Source organism: Aulonocara sp. 'chitande type north' Nkhata Bay, linkage group LG2, assembly GCF_057382095.1.
Source record: "Aulonocara sp. 'chitande type north' Nkhata Bay isolate Kocher_YH1m ecotype deep benthic linkage group LG2, A_spYH_male_GT1.1, whole genome shotgun sequence".
NCBI lineage: Eukaryota > Metazoa > Chordata > Actinopteri > Cichliformes > Cichlidae > Aulonocara > Aulonocara sp. 'chitande type north' Nkhata Bay.
Genome location: NC_141345.1, coordinates 19,639,824 through 19,653,499, shown reverse-complemented (window position 1 = coordinate 19,653,499; position 13,676 = coordinate 19,639,824). Strand labels below are relative to the sequence as shown.

The following is a 13,676-nucleotide window of genomic DNA, read 5'->3' as shown; positions in this document are numbered from 1 at the left end:
CGTTAATGTCTCCTCTATTTTGTGTAAAATAATAATCTGTAACATCTATACCTAACAAAGTTGTACTGAAGAAAATTTAAAGTGATTTATTTTTCCTTTTAGGTCAAAAAAATAAAAAAGATGTGCTCACCTCAGATTAGAGCAGTCTTGACCACATGTGAACAGGAGGTTGACTATAGAAGAAAAAGTCACACAAAGTGGCTATTTCATTTTTGAGATAGAGCCTCTAGTGTTGGAGTTATGAACAGTGTGACAACTTACCCGTGTGACAACTTACCCCGCTCTCCCCTATTCATGCGCCACACGCTGTGCCTCAGAAAAATAAGTGACATGGGGGAAATAGCAAGCATCTTGCTGAAACTTACAACAATACAATAGTGTGAGTGGGTATGGCATTGGCAGTGATCCATTAAACCAAATGTACTTCCCTTGATAAAACTCATTATGTGTGTGTGTGTGTGTGCGTGAGGGAGCGAAAGTGTGCAATGCACAGTGTATGTGTGTAAGTGTGACTGTTTGTGAGTAGACAGCTTTGTGGGATAGAGGGCCTATCATTAAAAAATCATTTGTGCTTGTTAGCAGTTTGACAGGCAAAGTATAGGCAGCAGGACTCTGCATTATGCTGGTTGACTTTCCTCCACCCCACCGTGTAATTCTGTAAAGGATGTAAAGCAGGCAGAACTTGTGGGTTTCATTGCCTGCAATTATGCTGCTTTTTTTCAGATTGAATAGTTTACAGTCCGGGCCACCCTCGGACATGCCATTTTCAGCATTCAAGGGAGTGCGAGTTCAGAACAAGTTCTGATTTGCCCTGAAGTGCCGAACTAGTGAACTGATTTGCTCCTCAGTGGAGGCTGCATCAAAATCAGGAAGCAAATGCCACTGTTCACGGTAGGTTCTCCAACAATCTCCTGACATGCGTAAAATTACTGTTAATAACAGTAAAAGCCTTATTTTCTTTGGCACAGCTAAGAAATGCAGAAATTTGTTGCTAATAGCAGCCAAAATGTGTCATTTCTTAATATTTTCCATTTTCATTTGCATCCAATTCTGAATTCATCTGCGCTGCACTTTAGTATGCCTGAAGAAATGAACTTCTCTTTTGTGTTTTCTTTTATCTGAATTTTGAAGCAATAAAAAATACATCTATATTGCTTCTTAATAAATGCTTTAGTGATGACATTTTTCAACAGATCCAAGAGAAAGGAAAAGGACAGGAGAGTCAGGGAAGCAGCAGAAATGACCAAGTAGAGAATAAACGCAGCTTGCAGTTAAGGGTCATGCTTCCCAGATCAAAAAATTCCCAAAATTCAATTTATCTTTATTATCTTATAACCTGTCTCCACTGAGTGCATAATTAATCTGTGCAATTAGACAAGACATAAGAGCATGCAAACAGATGCAGAGGAATTTAGTAGGGATTTAAGGATCCTGAAGCAGACCAACACGAACCTCACCTCTTCTGTTTTCGCATATAGCTACAGGACCCTATCCTCCCACAGACTCTACCTGCTGCTACCTGACCTTATTGAGCTCTCATTATATTACTAATAGAGGCACAATAGTAACCTGAAGGAAGATTGTAAAACTGAAACACTTCAGTGCATAAACACCGACACAATGGGAGGATTATGTGACAGAGAAACTCTAGCATGGAAACTACTAGTAACAGGTATGCAAACGGAGCTTTAAAATGTGCAGTTTCACTGAGTGAGATTTTCCCTTAAGAACGCCTTTCAAAAGATTAAAATAAACGTTTCTATTGCTGTAAATAGTTTGTGTGAATATAGGTTGTAAATAGTAGCAGAGAAAAGTGTGCACGTAATGGTATGCTAATTAGCCATGCACTGGTGTTGCTTATGCTAATTAGCCAAGTGAAGCCAGTTCAGGCCTTGTTGAAATATGCTAGCTCTGTCAGAGCTGTAAGACTTAAGTTTTATTGCCTGAAGATTCTTTTAAAAAAAAAATCATAATATTATTATTTTTTAAATATCCTAATGAAGTGAAAATACTTTTGATTTAACTTTTTTTTTTAATATCAATATAGTCCAGAGACAGTTCCTTAAAGTTTGAGTGAGAAAGCTGGTGATTGAATTAACATTGTGTCAAAGCAATGAAAAATGATCCACAGTTTCATTTGCACAGGCTGCCGCTGTGCTACACTGTGTGTGAAGATGGGGGTGGGGGGTGCGCTTCCTTTTAAGCTGATAAGGGAAAAAATAGGGAGTGAAACAGAGAGTGAGGCAAGCTGATGACGAAAAAGGGGATCATAAGATGCGGTAGTGAAGACTGATGAAATCCTTGGTCATGGTAAACACTCTTTGCAGGGAGAGAGATGAAAAGAGGAAAAGATGGAGGTAGAGCAGACAGACAGAGCAGTGAACAAAACGGCAATAAAGTGGATTTAATGAAAGCACCTCAGCAGAGAGACAAAGAGCAGGGGGAAGGTGGTTGGCCTTAATGGGAATGCATGTTAAGAAAAGGGTCAAAGTTCAAGGTCTCTTTTTCTGTCTGAAGTAAGGATGGACGATATGAGACTATTTTCACAATACTATTATGCTTATATGGTTATTTTTTAAAAACCTACATCGGTGGTGGAAAATGAATAAACAGCTTTGCAAATCACTGTTTCCATGGTGATGAGGTGAAGTCATGTGTAAAATGAAGTGAGTATTGCATGGTTGTTTACGTCAAAAATGGGATTGCTAATGATCAGTATCTGTCTGCTGATTTTGATAAATATCTGAATGACTTCTGTGTTTTAAAAATGCCTTTCTAGCTATAAATATAACTTTTCGGTAGATTTTCAGTATGATGCCCAAGCCAGTTCGTGGCAAAATATCACGGAGTGGAGATGAGGGTTGTGGATATTCTGTGTAGCACACCTGATTTTTAATCACGGATTAGTCTTTCTGATCATTAGATATTAGAAGCCAGGACTAAGATACAGATGCTGAGATAAAGTTTGCGACTAGAGAACTAGTTCAGTTCATTTTTATTCAGTGCATTACAATAAAAAACTTGAGCCACCCCTTTTTTCTTTAAATTTTGCTTCCAAGGAGCCAGACTTTCTTGTACTTTTTTAAAGGTGCTCTAAACTAATTGTTCTCCAGCCTTTCTAAAAGAAATTATAGGTTTTCTATGGACATTTGCTGATTTTTCACACATTTTCAGTGTCCTTGTACCAATTTTCAGGGGATTGGTTTTTCTGTTAAGTCACTTAACGCTGACATAACACTGACCTTTTTATGCTTGAATGATTAAAACATAAAAAAGCACGTAACTCAAGGTAGGAACAACTGTTGCGTCTACATGTGAAAGACAAGCTAGCAAAGAACCAGCTTTAAATCCTCTTAGCTAGCAGACGCCAAAGGACATCATTTGTTCCCAGTTCTTGTTGAATCTACAAAAAATGTCAACAACAGGCTGCCAGACTTTCGAATGTCCCTCGAGAAGCCTTGAAAACTGTTCATGAAGGCTACTTAAAGAAGTGACAAAAAGGCTTGCCTAAGAGAGTTAAGGCTGTGTTGAAGACAGGTGGTCATACCAAATACTGACTTTAAAGCATTCTGTTTTACTTTATATACTGTATAGCCCTGCATGTTTGCATATGTCTCAATTTTCAAATTTCCTAGTAAAATATACAGACTTTCGCAAAGTACTATATATTTGCAAGTATTATTGGTACCGTGGCGCACTTGAAGACTGATAAACTTGGGCCTTTAGTGAACAGAAGCTCTCTGGAACATCAGTAAAATCATGGTGGGATAGCTTTTGGCTCTTTGGATCCTGAAACTTGTTAGCACACAGACAATTAACAGACACAGATGTGAGCAGCCCAAGTTTGCTGCCAAAATGGCACAAGCCTTAAAACACACATTAATGCGCATAACGGCGGGCATGACAGCGACGGTGTCGTATGGACGGACAGGGACTGATTTGATTAGAATTCAGTGCCACATTTTGCCCCCACATCTGTCATAATATCATATAACAAACATGCAATTGGTTTTCTGTTTGAGGAATAACTGAGATAGATTTTCACGTCTGCTTCAACCCCTCGCCCCAATCCATCTTTCTTTGAATACATAGTGCATCGGGCGGTGTCTCCAGCTGATGGTGATAAGGAGAGATTGGATTTTACATGTGTAATCACTGGTTATGAGATGTTAATTGTACAGAGCGGTGTCCTGTGGGATGTAACATTAGATACGTGCATGCACGCACACAATGCATACAAATGCACTCAAGCATACACTTAAGTGTTGTGTAACTGTGTCCACGCAGTGTTTGTGTAGACTAGCTGTGTTTGTAGCCCAATTATTGTCATTTTAGGCGGATGGGATAATCTGCATAAAAACTCATCCTGACTGTGATTGTGGAGTAGACGCTTTTCTAGCAAGCAGAACAGTTCTGGATAATTTGCTGACTGATGTTAAAGAACCCATGTGCTCTACTCTCTCAGGCCTCCTGGAGTTTTCTCCTGTCCTCCTGCGATACTTCATCTCAGGTATGAGTTCATCGACTTTAGTTAGATCCTGTAGTGTAAATTGCCAACAAATTGTCAAAGTCCCTTGGCTCACGGATTGTAAAGAAGGTTCCTTTTGTCTCCCTTTTATGAGAAGTGGGAGGAAAAGACAATGAAGCGAGGAAAACGAGGAATGGTAATACTCGCTGATGTCTTGTGGTGCTTAGGTGCCTTTGCACTGTAGCTTGTTGGAAGCTTGGCAAGCTGTAGCGCATTAGCCGAATCCACCTGTGGAGCTTTATACTTGCCTCTGCTCTCTAGCCTAGTCCATCTGTTTGCCTGAGTAGAAGTATAGAGCCTTTCACCACTTCCCTGGCTGCGTTTCCCTCCGCATTACTTTCAGCAGAACTCTCGAGTTCCGCCGAGCCTGTGAAGAGGAGCCGTGAAGATCCAGCAGACGATTCTCATCTGTTTAATTCCTCTTCCTGTGATTGCGTCCGTACGCCTGATGAGTCACAGTTAACCCAGTCACACAGCTGTGCGATTCCCAGCGCGCTGATTCATATAGTGTGCCGCCACAATGCCAACCTCTCTCTCTGCTCGCCTCTTCCTTTACCCTCCCTCACAAACTGCTAATGAAGTGAATCACAACTGTTTTTCCCCCGATCCCTTTACCCCAACAGCTGATGGTGAGCGATTGCATCCACGATACTCTTTTAATTAGTATAGAGAATAAATTGGTTGAGCATGCCTTTTTCCTTAATTGCTTTTTCCTCAGCTTGGATTTAATTGGGCCGCAGCTCTGTTTATTGATCGCCTTTGATGTGCTTTAATTTGGATAATTTTATATATTTATTTTGGACGTGACGAGTCGGTTTGTCTTGAGGGGAAGAGTGTTAGGCGGTGGGGCTGGTGCTGCAGCAGACTGCGGTACATTCGGCAAGCCTGGGGTCCAGCGTGCAATGGCAACTAGGTGGGGAGATGATCAAACCCAGAAGGCAACGAAGCAGCCCCACTAAAGTCTGAGAGGCCTCAAGTGAGCAACTCTTTGATCTCACATCAACACCTCATGAATGCCAATGTGGATCAGTAAAGCAAGGCAGCCGGGCCTTCTCAGCCAGCCTTAACAGGCTTGCAGGCCAGTACATATTTCTTCCAGCAGCTAGTTTTTATTTTGTGCCTGATTCATGCTGCGTCATCTCTCCCCCTCCTGCCTGCCACAACAAAGCGCAATTTTCCTCCTCCGCCTCCGTGATTTCATAATTAGTGTGCTTCTCTGCGTGTGATGGTGGGTTTGTTTTCCAGACGTGCGTGAGCATTTGCTTGTGCGAGCATTCGTTTGTGCTAGTGCGATCAGTTTTGCTGCATTTACGCACATTATTCTCAGCAATCCCCTTAAACCCATCTTTCTCCTTCGCAGGGGGCAACTTCACCCTGGCTGAGCTCGGAGTGTGCGAGCCGTCTCCCCCTCCGCACCCCGCCGCTGTTCCCTACTGTCCCGACCTCGGCCTACTCCAGCGGGGTTACTCCCTTAGCGCTGGCTCTGACGCCGACTCAGACCCCGAGGGGCCGCTGTCTCCAGAGCGGGCCATCCAGCTGTGGGCCGGACGAGGAGGGGTAAAGTCCCGCCGAAGCTCAGGAGTGTCCAGTCGCGAGAACTCAGCCCTCACCCTCACTGACTCTGAGAATGATAACAAGTCCGATGATGAGTCAGGTAGGACAAAGGACTCTCAGAAGATCGAGATGTGTTTCATTTATTAAAGTTGAGGCCCATAATCTGAGAAAAAAGAGTATGAATTCGATGAGAATGTGTGAACATAGTGAGGCTGATGCTCTGGGCTGATGTTATATGAAATGGGATCATGAAAGGGAATGTATGCATAAATCTTACACAATATTGTGAAAACCTCTCTCCGACAGACAGCCATTGCTTGAATTGCGAGAGAGTTGGATTTATTGATTAAGTCTGTTTGTGATCTGAAGAACAGTAGTTGGACACCCCCCCAGAGGGCCTCTTTATTTTCATCAATAGCACTTAGCCAAAACCCTCTAACTCCACCCTTTTAAGCCACTTATCTGCTGATATCTCACCACTGGTCTGTCAGTCTTCAAAACAAGAAGATAAAAAAAACAACTTCTGAGCTTTTTTGGGGGGAGCGCCGATTGCATTTTAGCTTTTGTGAGAGGAGCTAATCTCGCTTCTCCAATTGCATCTTTTCTCTAAATCGCCCCGTGACTGCGAGAGTGCGTTTCTCCCAGGGGAAATCTCATTCCTCCGGCAACTTTGTTTATTGCCAACTTCCCATTTCCTTGTTAATCCTGACGCAGTCGTAAACCCGCGCACGGGCCTCACCGAGGTGTCAATGGAGGTTAATGAAAAGTGGATGGAAGGAAGAGCAACAGTCTAATTAATTGAATTCTCGGCAGCCGCACATATCAGCTGTGGATCAACCTCTGTTGGACTGTGAGCCTCAGAATCCGAAACAACTTCTGTCGACTGATCAAACTACTCAACACCTATTAAACACGTCAAGAAACACCTTCCCTGAGATGCGCTTCTCTTCCAACCACCCGATAATTGCTTTGTGGTTAATTACCAAGCTAATCTTGCAGCCACAGATATCAGCTGCAGACGCCGCTCTCACTCTCTCTGTTTCAGGGCCAGAGGAACAGCATTGAGCACTCTGTCGCCTGTTTTTCAGGACCTTGCAGAATTAGCTTCTTAATCCACCTCTGTATTGTGATAATCACTTGCCTGCAGTATGATGTCACCGAGTGTCGATTGTTCAGGCGATCAAAACATGTCGCTTGTCAGTGTCGCAACATAAACGTTGTCAAAAAAGTAGTATTCAAGTCTATTCATACGCTCCTGGGGGGGTCAGACATTCATACTTTTGATTATGCAGTACACGTCTCAAATCAAAGTAATTTTAATTTAATTCCACTTCAAAAGTTTGCCTTCTATAGAAGCATTAGGGAAACCACCATCTCACACCTTTAGGCCCGTCTCGTGGTTTCACAGACTGTAGATTTAGATCAGGCGTCTGCACTGGTGTCTCTGCCAGCATGAAGAGATCAGAGGCAACGCAGCAGCCTGATAAAAAGACGAGTGTATGTGTGTCTGATCAAGTCAATCCATTAGTTATTTAGTCTCTCTGAGTGAGGAAATCTCACCCTCTGCTCCTGCTTCTGCTTCCAAACAAAACACCAGATACAGCATACATCGAGCGCGTGTTGATCTTGTGTCGATTTTGCACACGTGCATATATGTTTCTGAGTTTGACATGTGTCCTATATCGCTTGTCTATCGGCGTGAGAGTGTATAAGTCTGAACCGTGTAAGTGGAAGTGTGAAACAGGAGCAGCGGGAGTGTCAAAACAGCAGGAGGAGGATCTGAGGGTCTAATAATAGAGATTGACAGAAGCAGACAGAGAAACAACATCATAAACACATGCTAACAAATCAAAAAGACGGTGACGTGCCAAAACACCAAGCAGCATGCTGCACCGCTCTCATCTCGCCGTGTCTCTAACAATCTTCAGAAGTCTCACCTCCACTTGCTTCTCCTCCTCCTCCTCCTCCTCTTCATCTCACTCCTCTCCCATCTTTCTTCTCCAGCTTTCAAGCTTCCTCTTGTGTCTTTCTGTTCGCTCGCACGGCGCCTCTCACCAGCTCTCGTTACGCTCCTGTCAGTATAGCTTGGCAGTGTGACTGACAGGTTTCAGTTTGAGGGTCTAAGGTTCCCCTTCAGGGTACATGTGGATGAATGTCTGCGTGTGCCCTATTGCAGATTTCACTACCAAAATAGAAAACCCACAGAAACCGTGACAGATATTACAAACCTCCAGGTTATTACAATTTGTGTTTGTGTGTTTTATTTTTTTATTCATTTTTTATTTTTTGTTGTCAGCAGGGCAACTGACTGAAGAGTCAGTGAAGTATATATTTACAGATTTCTTTTACTTCACATCTGTGATCTTTGTTTTTCCATTCTATGTCGTTATAACAGCGAACAAACAAAATACACACGTTTCCCTAACTGTGTAGTTGGACACCCGTATATCTGAGTGCCTAACTACATGTACTATTTTTGTATCTTTGTTCCTGGAGGAGGTGAAAAGCCTGGAAAACAATCAAAACAAAAGCTGAGTCAATAACAAATTAAAAAGTGTTATCTTTTTTATAGCAATCACGATGCCTGGTGCCTTTGTTAGTCTCAACACAATCAGCACTTCAAACTGTACATACACCTAAGGAGATGTTACATTAGAGAATCTTGAATACAGTTTTTTTCCCCGTTTTTTTACATTTACAGCCACTGCATAGGTAAACAAAGTGCACAACAAGTGTCACTATGTGTGATCTGAAGTGTTTGCAAAGTGAACTATATTTATGATTTGGGATAAAAACTGCATTCGAAAAAAGATTTACCCCATCTGTGCTTTTAAAATGGCTGTCAGTGTCTCACGTTGGGAAATATACTTTAGTTTACACTCACCAGCCACTTTGTTAGGTACACCTGATCAACTGCTCATTAACACAAATATCTTATCAGCCAATCACATGGCAGCAGCTCATTGCATTTAGGCATGTGGACCTGGTCAACATCAACTGCTGAAGTTCAAATCAGGCATCAGAATGGAGGGGTGGGGGGTGGAGCAGAGCAGCAGGTGTGGTGTTAGAGGAAGGCTTACCAACACAGCTGATTTCCATTGTATAATTGTGCGTTCCCTGTTTGAATAGGATGCTGGGACCTGACAGCGGAGCTGTGTGTACTGCACTAGAGAGAGGCGGCTGCAAAACTGCCTAACTGGAGTCACTGGAGACATTATAAATAAACATTCAACTGCCTGTAAAGCTGTGTGTCGCGGGTGCCTTCGTCACAAGTGACTTTGAGCTGATTGCTTTGAGCTGAAAAGAAGGCCACAGTAATCTTGAGCAGCAGAGAACATGACACGAGGTTCCTCTTCTGTCAACTAAGAACAGGACACTGATATTTTGAAAATGCTTACCAAAACTGGACATTAGAAGTTGCCTGTTCTGCTGCAACATTCAGACAGTACTGTCAGGATGGATCCACCCTGCCCTGTATTGATGGTTCAGGCTGCAGGTGGTCTAATGGTGTGAGGGACATTTTATTGGCACACGTTGGGCTTCTTAGTACCAACTGAGCATCAATTACTTGCTGGAACCTGCATGAGTACTGCTGACCATGTCCACCTCTGTATCACCACAGCGTAGCTATCTTTTGATGACTGCTTCCAGCTGAATAACCCTCAAGTTCGAGTTTAATAGTTTGTATAATAGTGAATATATAATATGTAGAATAGTGTATTCAAATAAATAGTAATTTATGTGACAAAGAATTAATGCAGTTCTGAGGGAAAAGGAGGGTTAGACAAGGTGCACTTAATAAGGTGGCTTGTTAATGCATATCTGCTGGTGTGACTGTTTTACAGGCCCTGTCACCATTCCACACCCATACATGGAAAGCAAAAGCAGCAAGAACATAGTAGCTGTCATCACAAAAGGCATCGATGAGATTAACACAAATAGACAGAGCTGATATGGGGATGGGTGTCAAGGGTCTGCAGAAACTGTAGGTTAAAGAAATCTAAATATATTTCCCTTTAAGTATCTATGTATATCCAAAAAATGGGAAATGAACAATACAAAATAGCTACGAGCTCCTCCTACTGACATTTTACATGTTGTTCTGTGAGCTTCATCCACTGATGAGGATGAATTGACCGTTAAGTGAATAAGTTACCGCTTAAGGAGCAGTTTGAGTGTATTCATTTCCCCTGCAGAGCTCTGGTATCTGTCACACCAGCTTCCTGAATCTAACTCTCAGTTCATAAGAGAGGATTTTTCATTTTCTGGTTTGTTTTTCGCTTGTTTTCATTCACTGGTAAATTCCTTTTACAGAGAAGTATGCAAAGCCCGTTAAATTAGTTTCATAAACGCAACTCAGGGATTTCAAAGTTTCCCTACATCCAGTTTTATTGTCGACTATTGAATAAAGACACTTCCCGTTTATTGCCCCTTCCAGACACTATTAAAATAAAGAGACTAGAATGTTGACTTGGCAGAGCCAATGCAAGTTTCTTTAGCGGGAGACAAACAAATATGGGCATAGTGAGCAGCATTTGGAGATTTCATTTTGGCAAAGTGGAGGAAGAGATTTACTGTCACACTGTGCACTGCCTCGTAAAACGTCCGTCTGGAAACACAGGCAGGAGAACAGGAGTGCTTGTAAATTCCCACAGCAGTGCCTGATGGTCACATCCAAACTGCATTGATCAGAAGGGAGAATGATTAAAACATGCATTAAATGAAATAAGATCAGGCTCTGACATTGATTTAAACCTGAAGCCCAGGCCAGACTTTATGGCCACAATCCATAGTCCAGCGCTCCTCATATACTTCTGTGTGTGTTTGTGTGTGTGGTCCATATGCCTCTGTGTTTTCCTCTCATTATACAGCAGCCATTTAAAGAAAACATACAGAATCAAATTCAACTTCAGCATTGTTTCCCATTAATAAATCTTGCCTTTACCCCGCCTGCCAACTTTATATACACAGACTAGCCGCTCAGTTGAGGACCGGCCCAAATCACACATGCATGCTGATTAGCTGTTTTCAGACAAACTCCCTCTCCTCCTCCTTCCTTCTCTGGCTCAATCTCTCCATCTGGTTGACTGGATAATAAATCATGAGGTTGTATTGTGACGTATGTGACAGGATGTATTAATCTCATAATTAGAGAATGAAAAGGTGGCGCTAAATTTAGTCTGGCCTTTTCTGACTAACCCTGCCCCCGATCTGGGCTTGCTCAAATGCCTTAATTCCCCTCCTCACAGAGCCTTTCTTCACTCTGTTTTTATTAAGGAGCTTTGCTGTGATGCTTTTATTATGCTAAAGTGTTAATTCTCTTTTTTGAAAAGACCAGAAACAAAACTTTCCAAATGTCTCTAAAAACATCTGCAGTTGAGAACTTTTTTTTCCCCTTTTGTTCTTTTCTTTTTTTCATTTCCTTGGTAGCTGGAGCTGTAATTATGCTTTATAAAAGCAGAGTTGGGCAAAGTGATTCCTCTGATTAACTAATCAAATCTACTAGCACAGGTGGCAGAGTGCCTGCACCAGCGCTGTCCTCTTTTTTTAATATTCCCCCACAATGTGAACCGTAAATCAAACTGCATTCAAATCGGCTGACAGGGATTTTTCTAAATTTTTTTTACCTTAGACAGTCACGGCGCTCAAGTGATTGTCTTGTAATCAAGGATATTAAGATAATGTTTAATTATGATCATTTTCGTTTTGAATAAAAAGTGCTTTATACTATGCAACGCAGATTATAATTATATGCCACAGAGTGACTGTAAGACCTTTTTCTTGCTTTCAGGTGTTAGCAGTTAGATTTACACTGCAGCCACTCTCAACACGAGTAACTCAGTTCGTGCCTCGCCTGTCTATCAAATTCGAGCAACACTTATAGAGTTGGGCTGGTGGGGTCCCCCAAGACCACTGCTGTCCCCTCAGGGTCTCTGTGAGTGTGTGCGAGTAAGAAACTGAGAGTGAGAGCACGCGTGTTTGTGTGTTGGGGGGGTTGGGGGCATTAGCCTCTGATTGAGTTTTCAGAGAGCAACGTGGGGTGCGAAAGGCTCGACAATGGTCTAACAGAATTAGTAGCTTGTGATGAATGGTGTGTGAGAGCAGCACTGACAGTTCGCTTTCAGAAATACACACCACTGAGAGCGTGCGCATGCTATGTGTATGTGTGCGTACACCTCCATACTTCACCCAGCGGTTCAAGGACTTTTTGTCCATGTACTAAGCGCCGTGCATGCCGGAATGAGAAAAGTGGTAATAGACACACACACGCGCATGCAGCATCCATCTGCATGCATATGTCCTCTGGTTAAGCCAAGGGTTTGAAATATGCCCCGCAATCAGGATCAATAATGATTGGTCTATTCAACATGGTGCTCATACGTGCTCACACACTCGCACAAAATTAAGCGATGAATAAAAAATTTTCCCTGTCCTTGTCGAGCATTTCTGACTGTATGGTATTGCTGGACCTGGAGCTGATAATACACATGCACAAAGACGGGCAGGCAGGTCCACACCACAGACACACACACAGATGCATAAGAGCAGTGTTTAATAAAAGCCCCGGGATATCGATTTCAGTAGATGGATGCTAACTCACATTAAGGGAAGGGAACCGGGAGTGATAGAAAGGCAGAGAAGAAGAGGAAAACCTAAACGATGAATAAATGGAAAGAGGATGATGAGGGAGGAATTTTCCTATACAGCTGACAAAGAGGGCAGTCAAATATGCGTTATTGTGCCAACTTGCTGGTGTAAGCAGGCAGTGAGGGTCCACTCATAGTAACAATATTATTATCAGTTTTTAAAAAGAAGTTACACACATTGTAAAATATCGTTTGTGTTGGACTTGTAACTTGCTGACGACTGTGCTGCCATCCTAATAGGGAATTTAGTGAGCCGTAATGGGCTCTCATGCCATCGTCAGAACCTGCCTAGAGAAAGAAAGGAGTGTAACGGTGAGAAGCAGCGCTGAGAGCAAGCTGAGAATTCTCTAGTCAATTATGAGTGATCATATTTTCCTCCGCGTGGTGCTGAAACGACTTTTGTAGTTTAATGGTCAGCGCTTTGCCTCCTAATGAAGGCTGGAAGTATCAGGCTGAGAACAAGAATGAGTATAAAAAAAGGCAGATGATCGGAGGTTAGAAGACTGAAATTCGCTTTGTTTTTGTTTTCGTTTCTCTGATTGTCTTGAGCACTTTCAGTTTTGTTTTTGGTTTGTTTCTCATGCTTTCTCTCTTGATTTTTCACAATCTTTTTTTTGTTTGTTTCTTTTCTCTCGCCTTTTCTTTCTTCCGTTACTTCTGCTCCAGCTTACCTGGATGATGAGGATGATGACGATCCATTCGGAGACTATGTGATCAGTAAGTCACAACTGACTGTAGCCTCCTTGTGATTATTGAACCCATTTTAGATCCCCTTGTATGTGATGTGCTACGATATTTAACTGGTAGTAATATGCATTGTTCAAACAAATTACAGGAACACTCTGAAAACACATCGGGTCAATGGGAAAAGAAATATCATGCTGAATATCTACACTGATATAGACCCGATGATGTGTTAGGAACAGAACGCTGTGACATTGTTTGAT

At 42.3% G+C, this 13,676-nt stretch overlaps 1 protein-coding gene across 3 annotated transcripts in view; it reads left to right on the top strand.

The window, feature by feature from the left end:
* The window catches only part of tenm2a (teneurin transmembrane protein 2a), a 229,967-nt gene that overhangs the window by 85,459 nt on the left and 130,832 nt on the right, over positions 1 to 13,676 (top strand). For 2 of the 3 annotated variants that reach the window (XM_086307866.1, XM_086307871.1), the window contains exons 3-4: positions 5,889 to 6,182; positions 13,396 to 13,446. In XM_086307866.1, coding sequence (XP_086163992.1) covers positions 5,889 to 6,182; positions 13,396 to 13,446 — 345 coding nt within the window. The remainder of the gene's footprint in view (positions 1 to 5,888; positions 6,183 to 13,395; positions 13,447 to 13,676) is intronic. The other variant, XM_086307882.1, reaches the window with a different exon arrangement.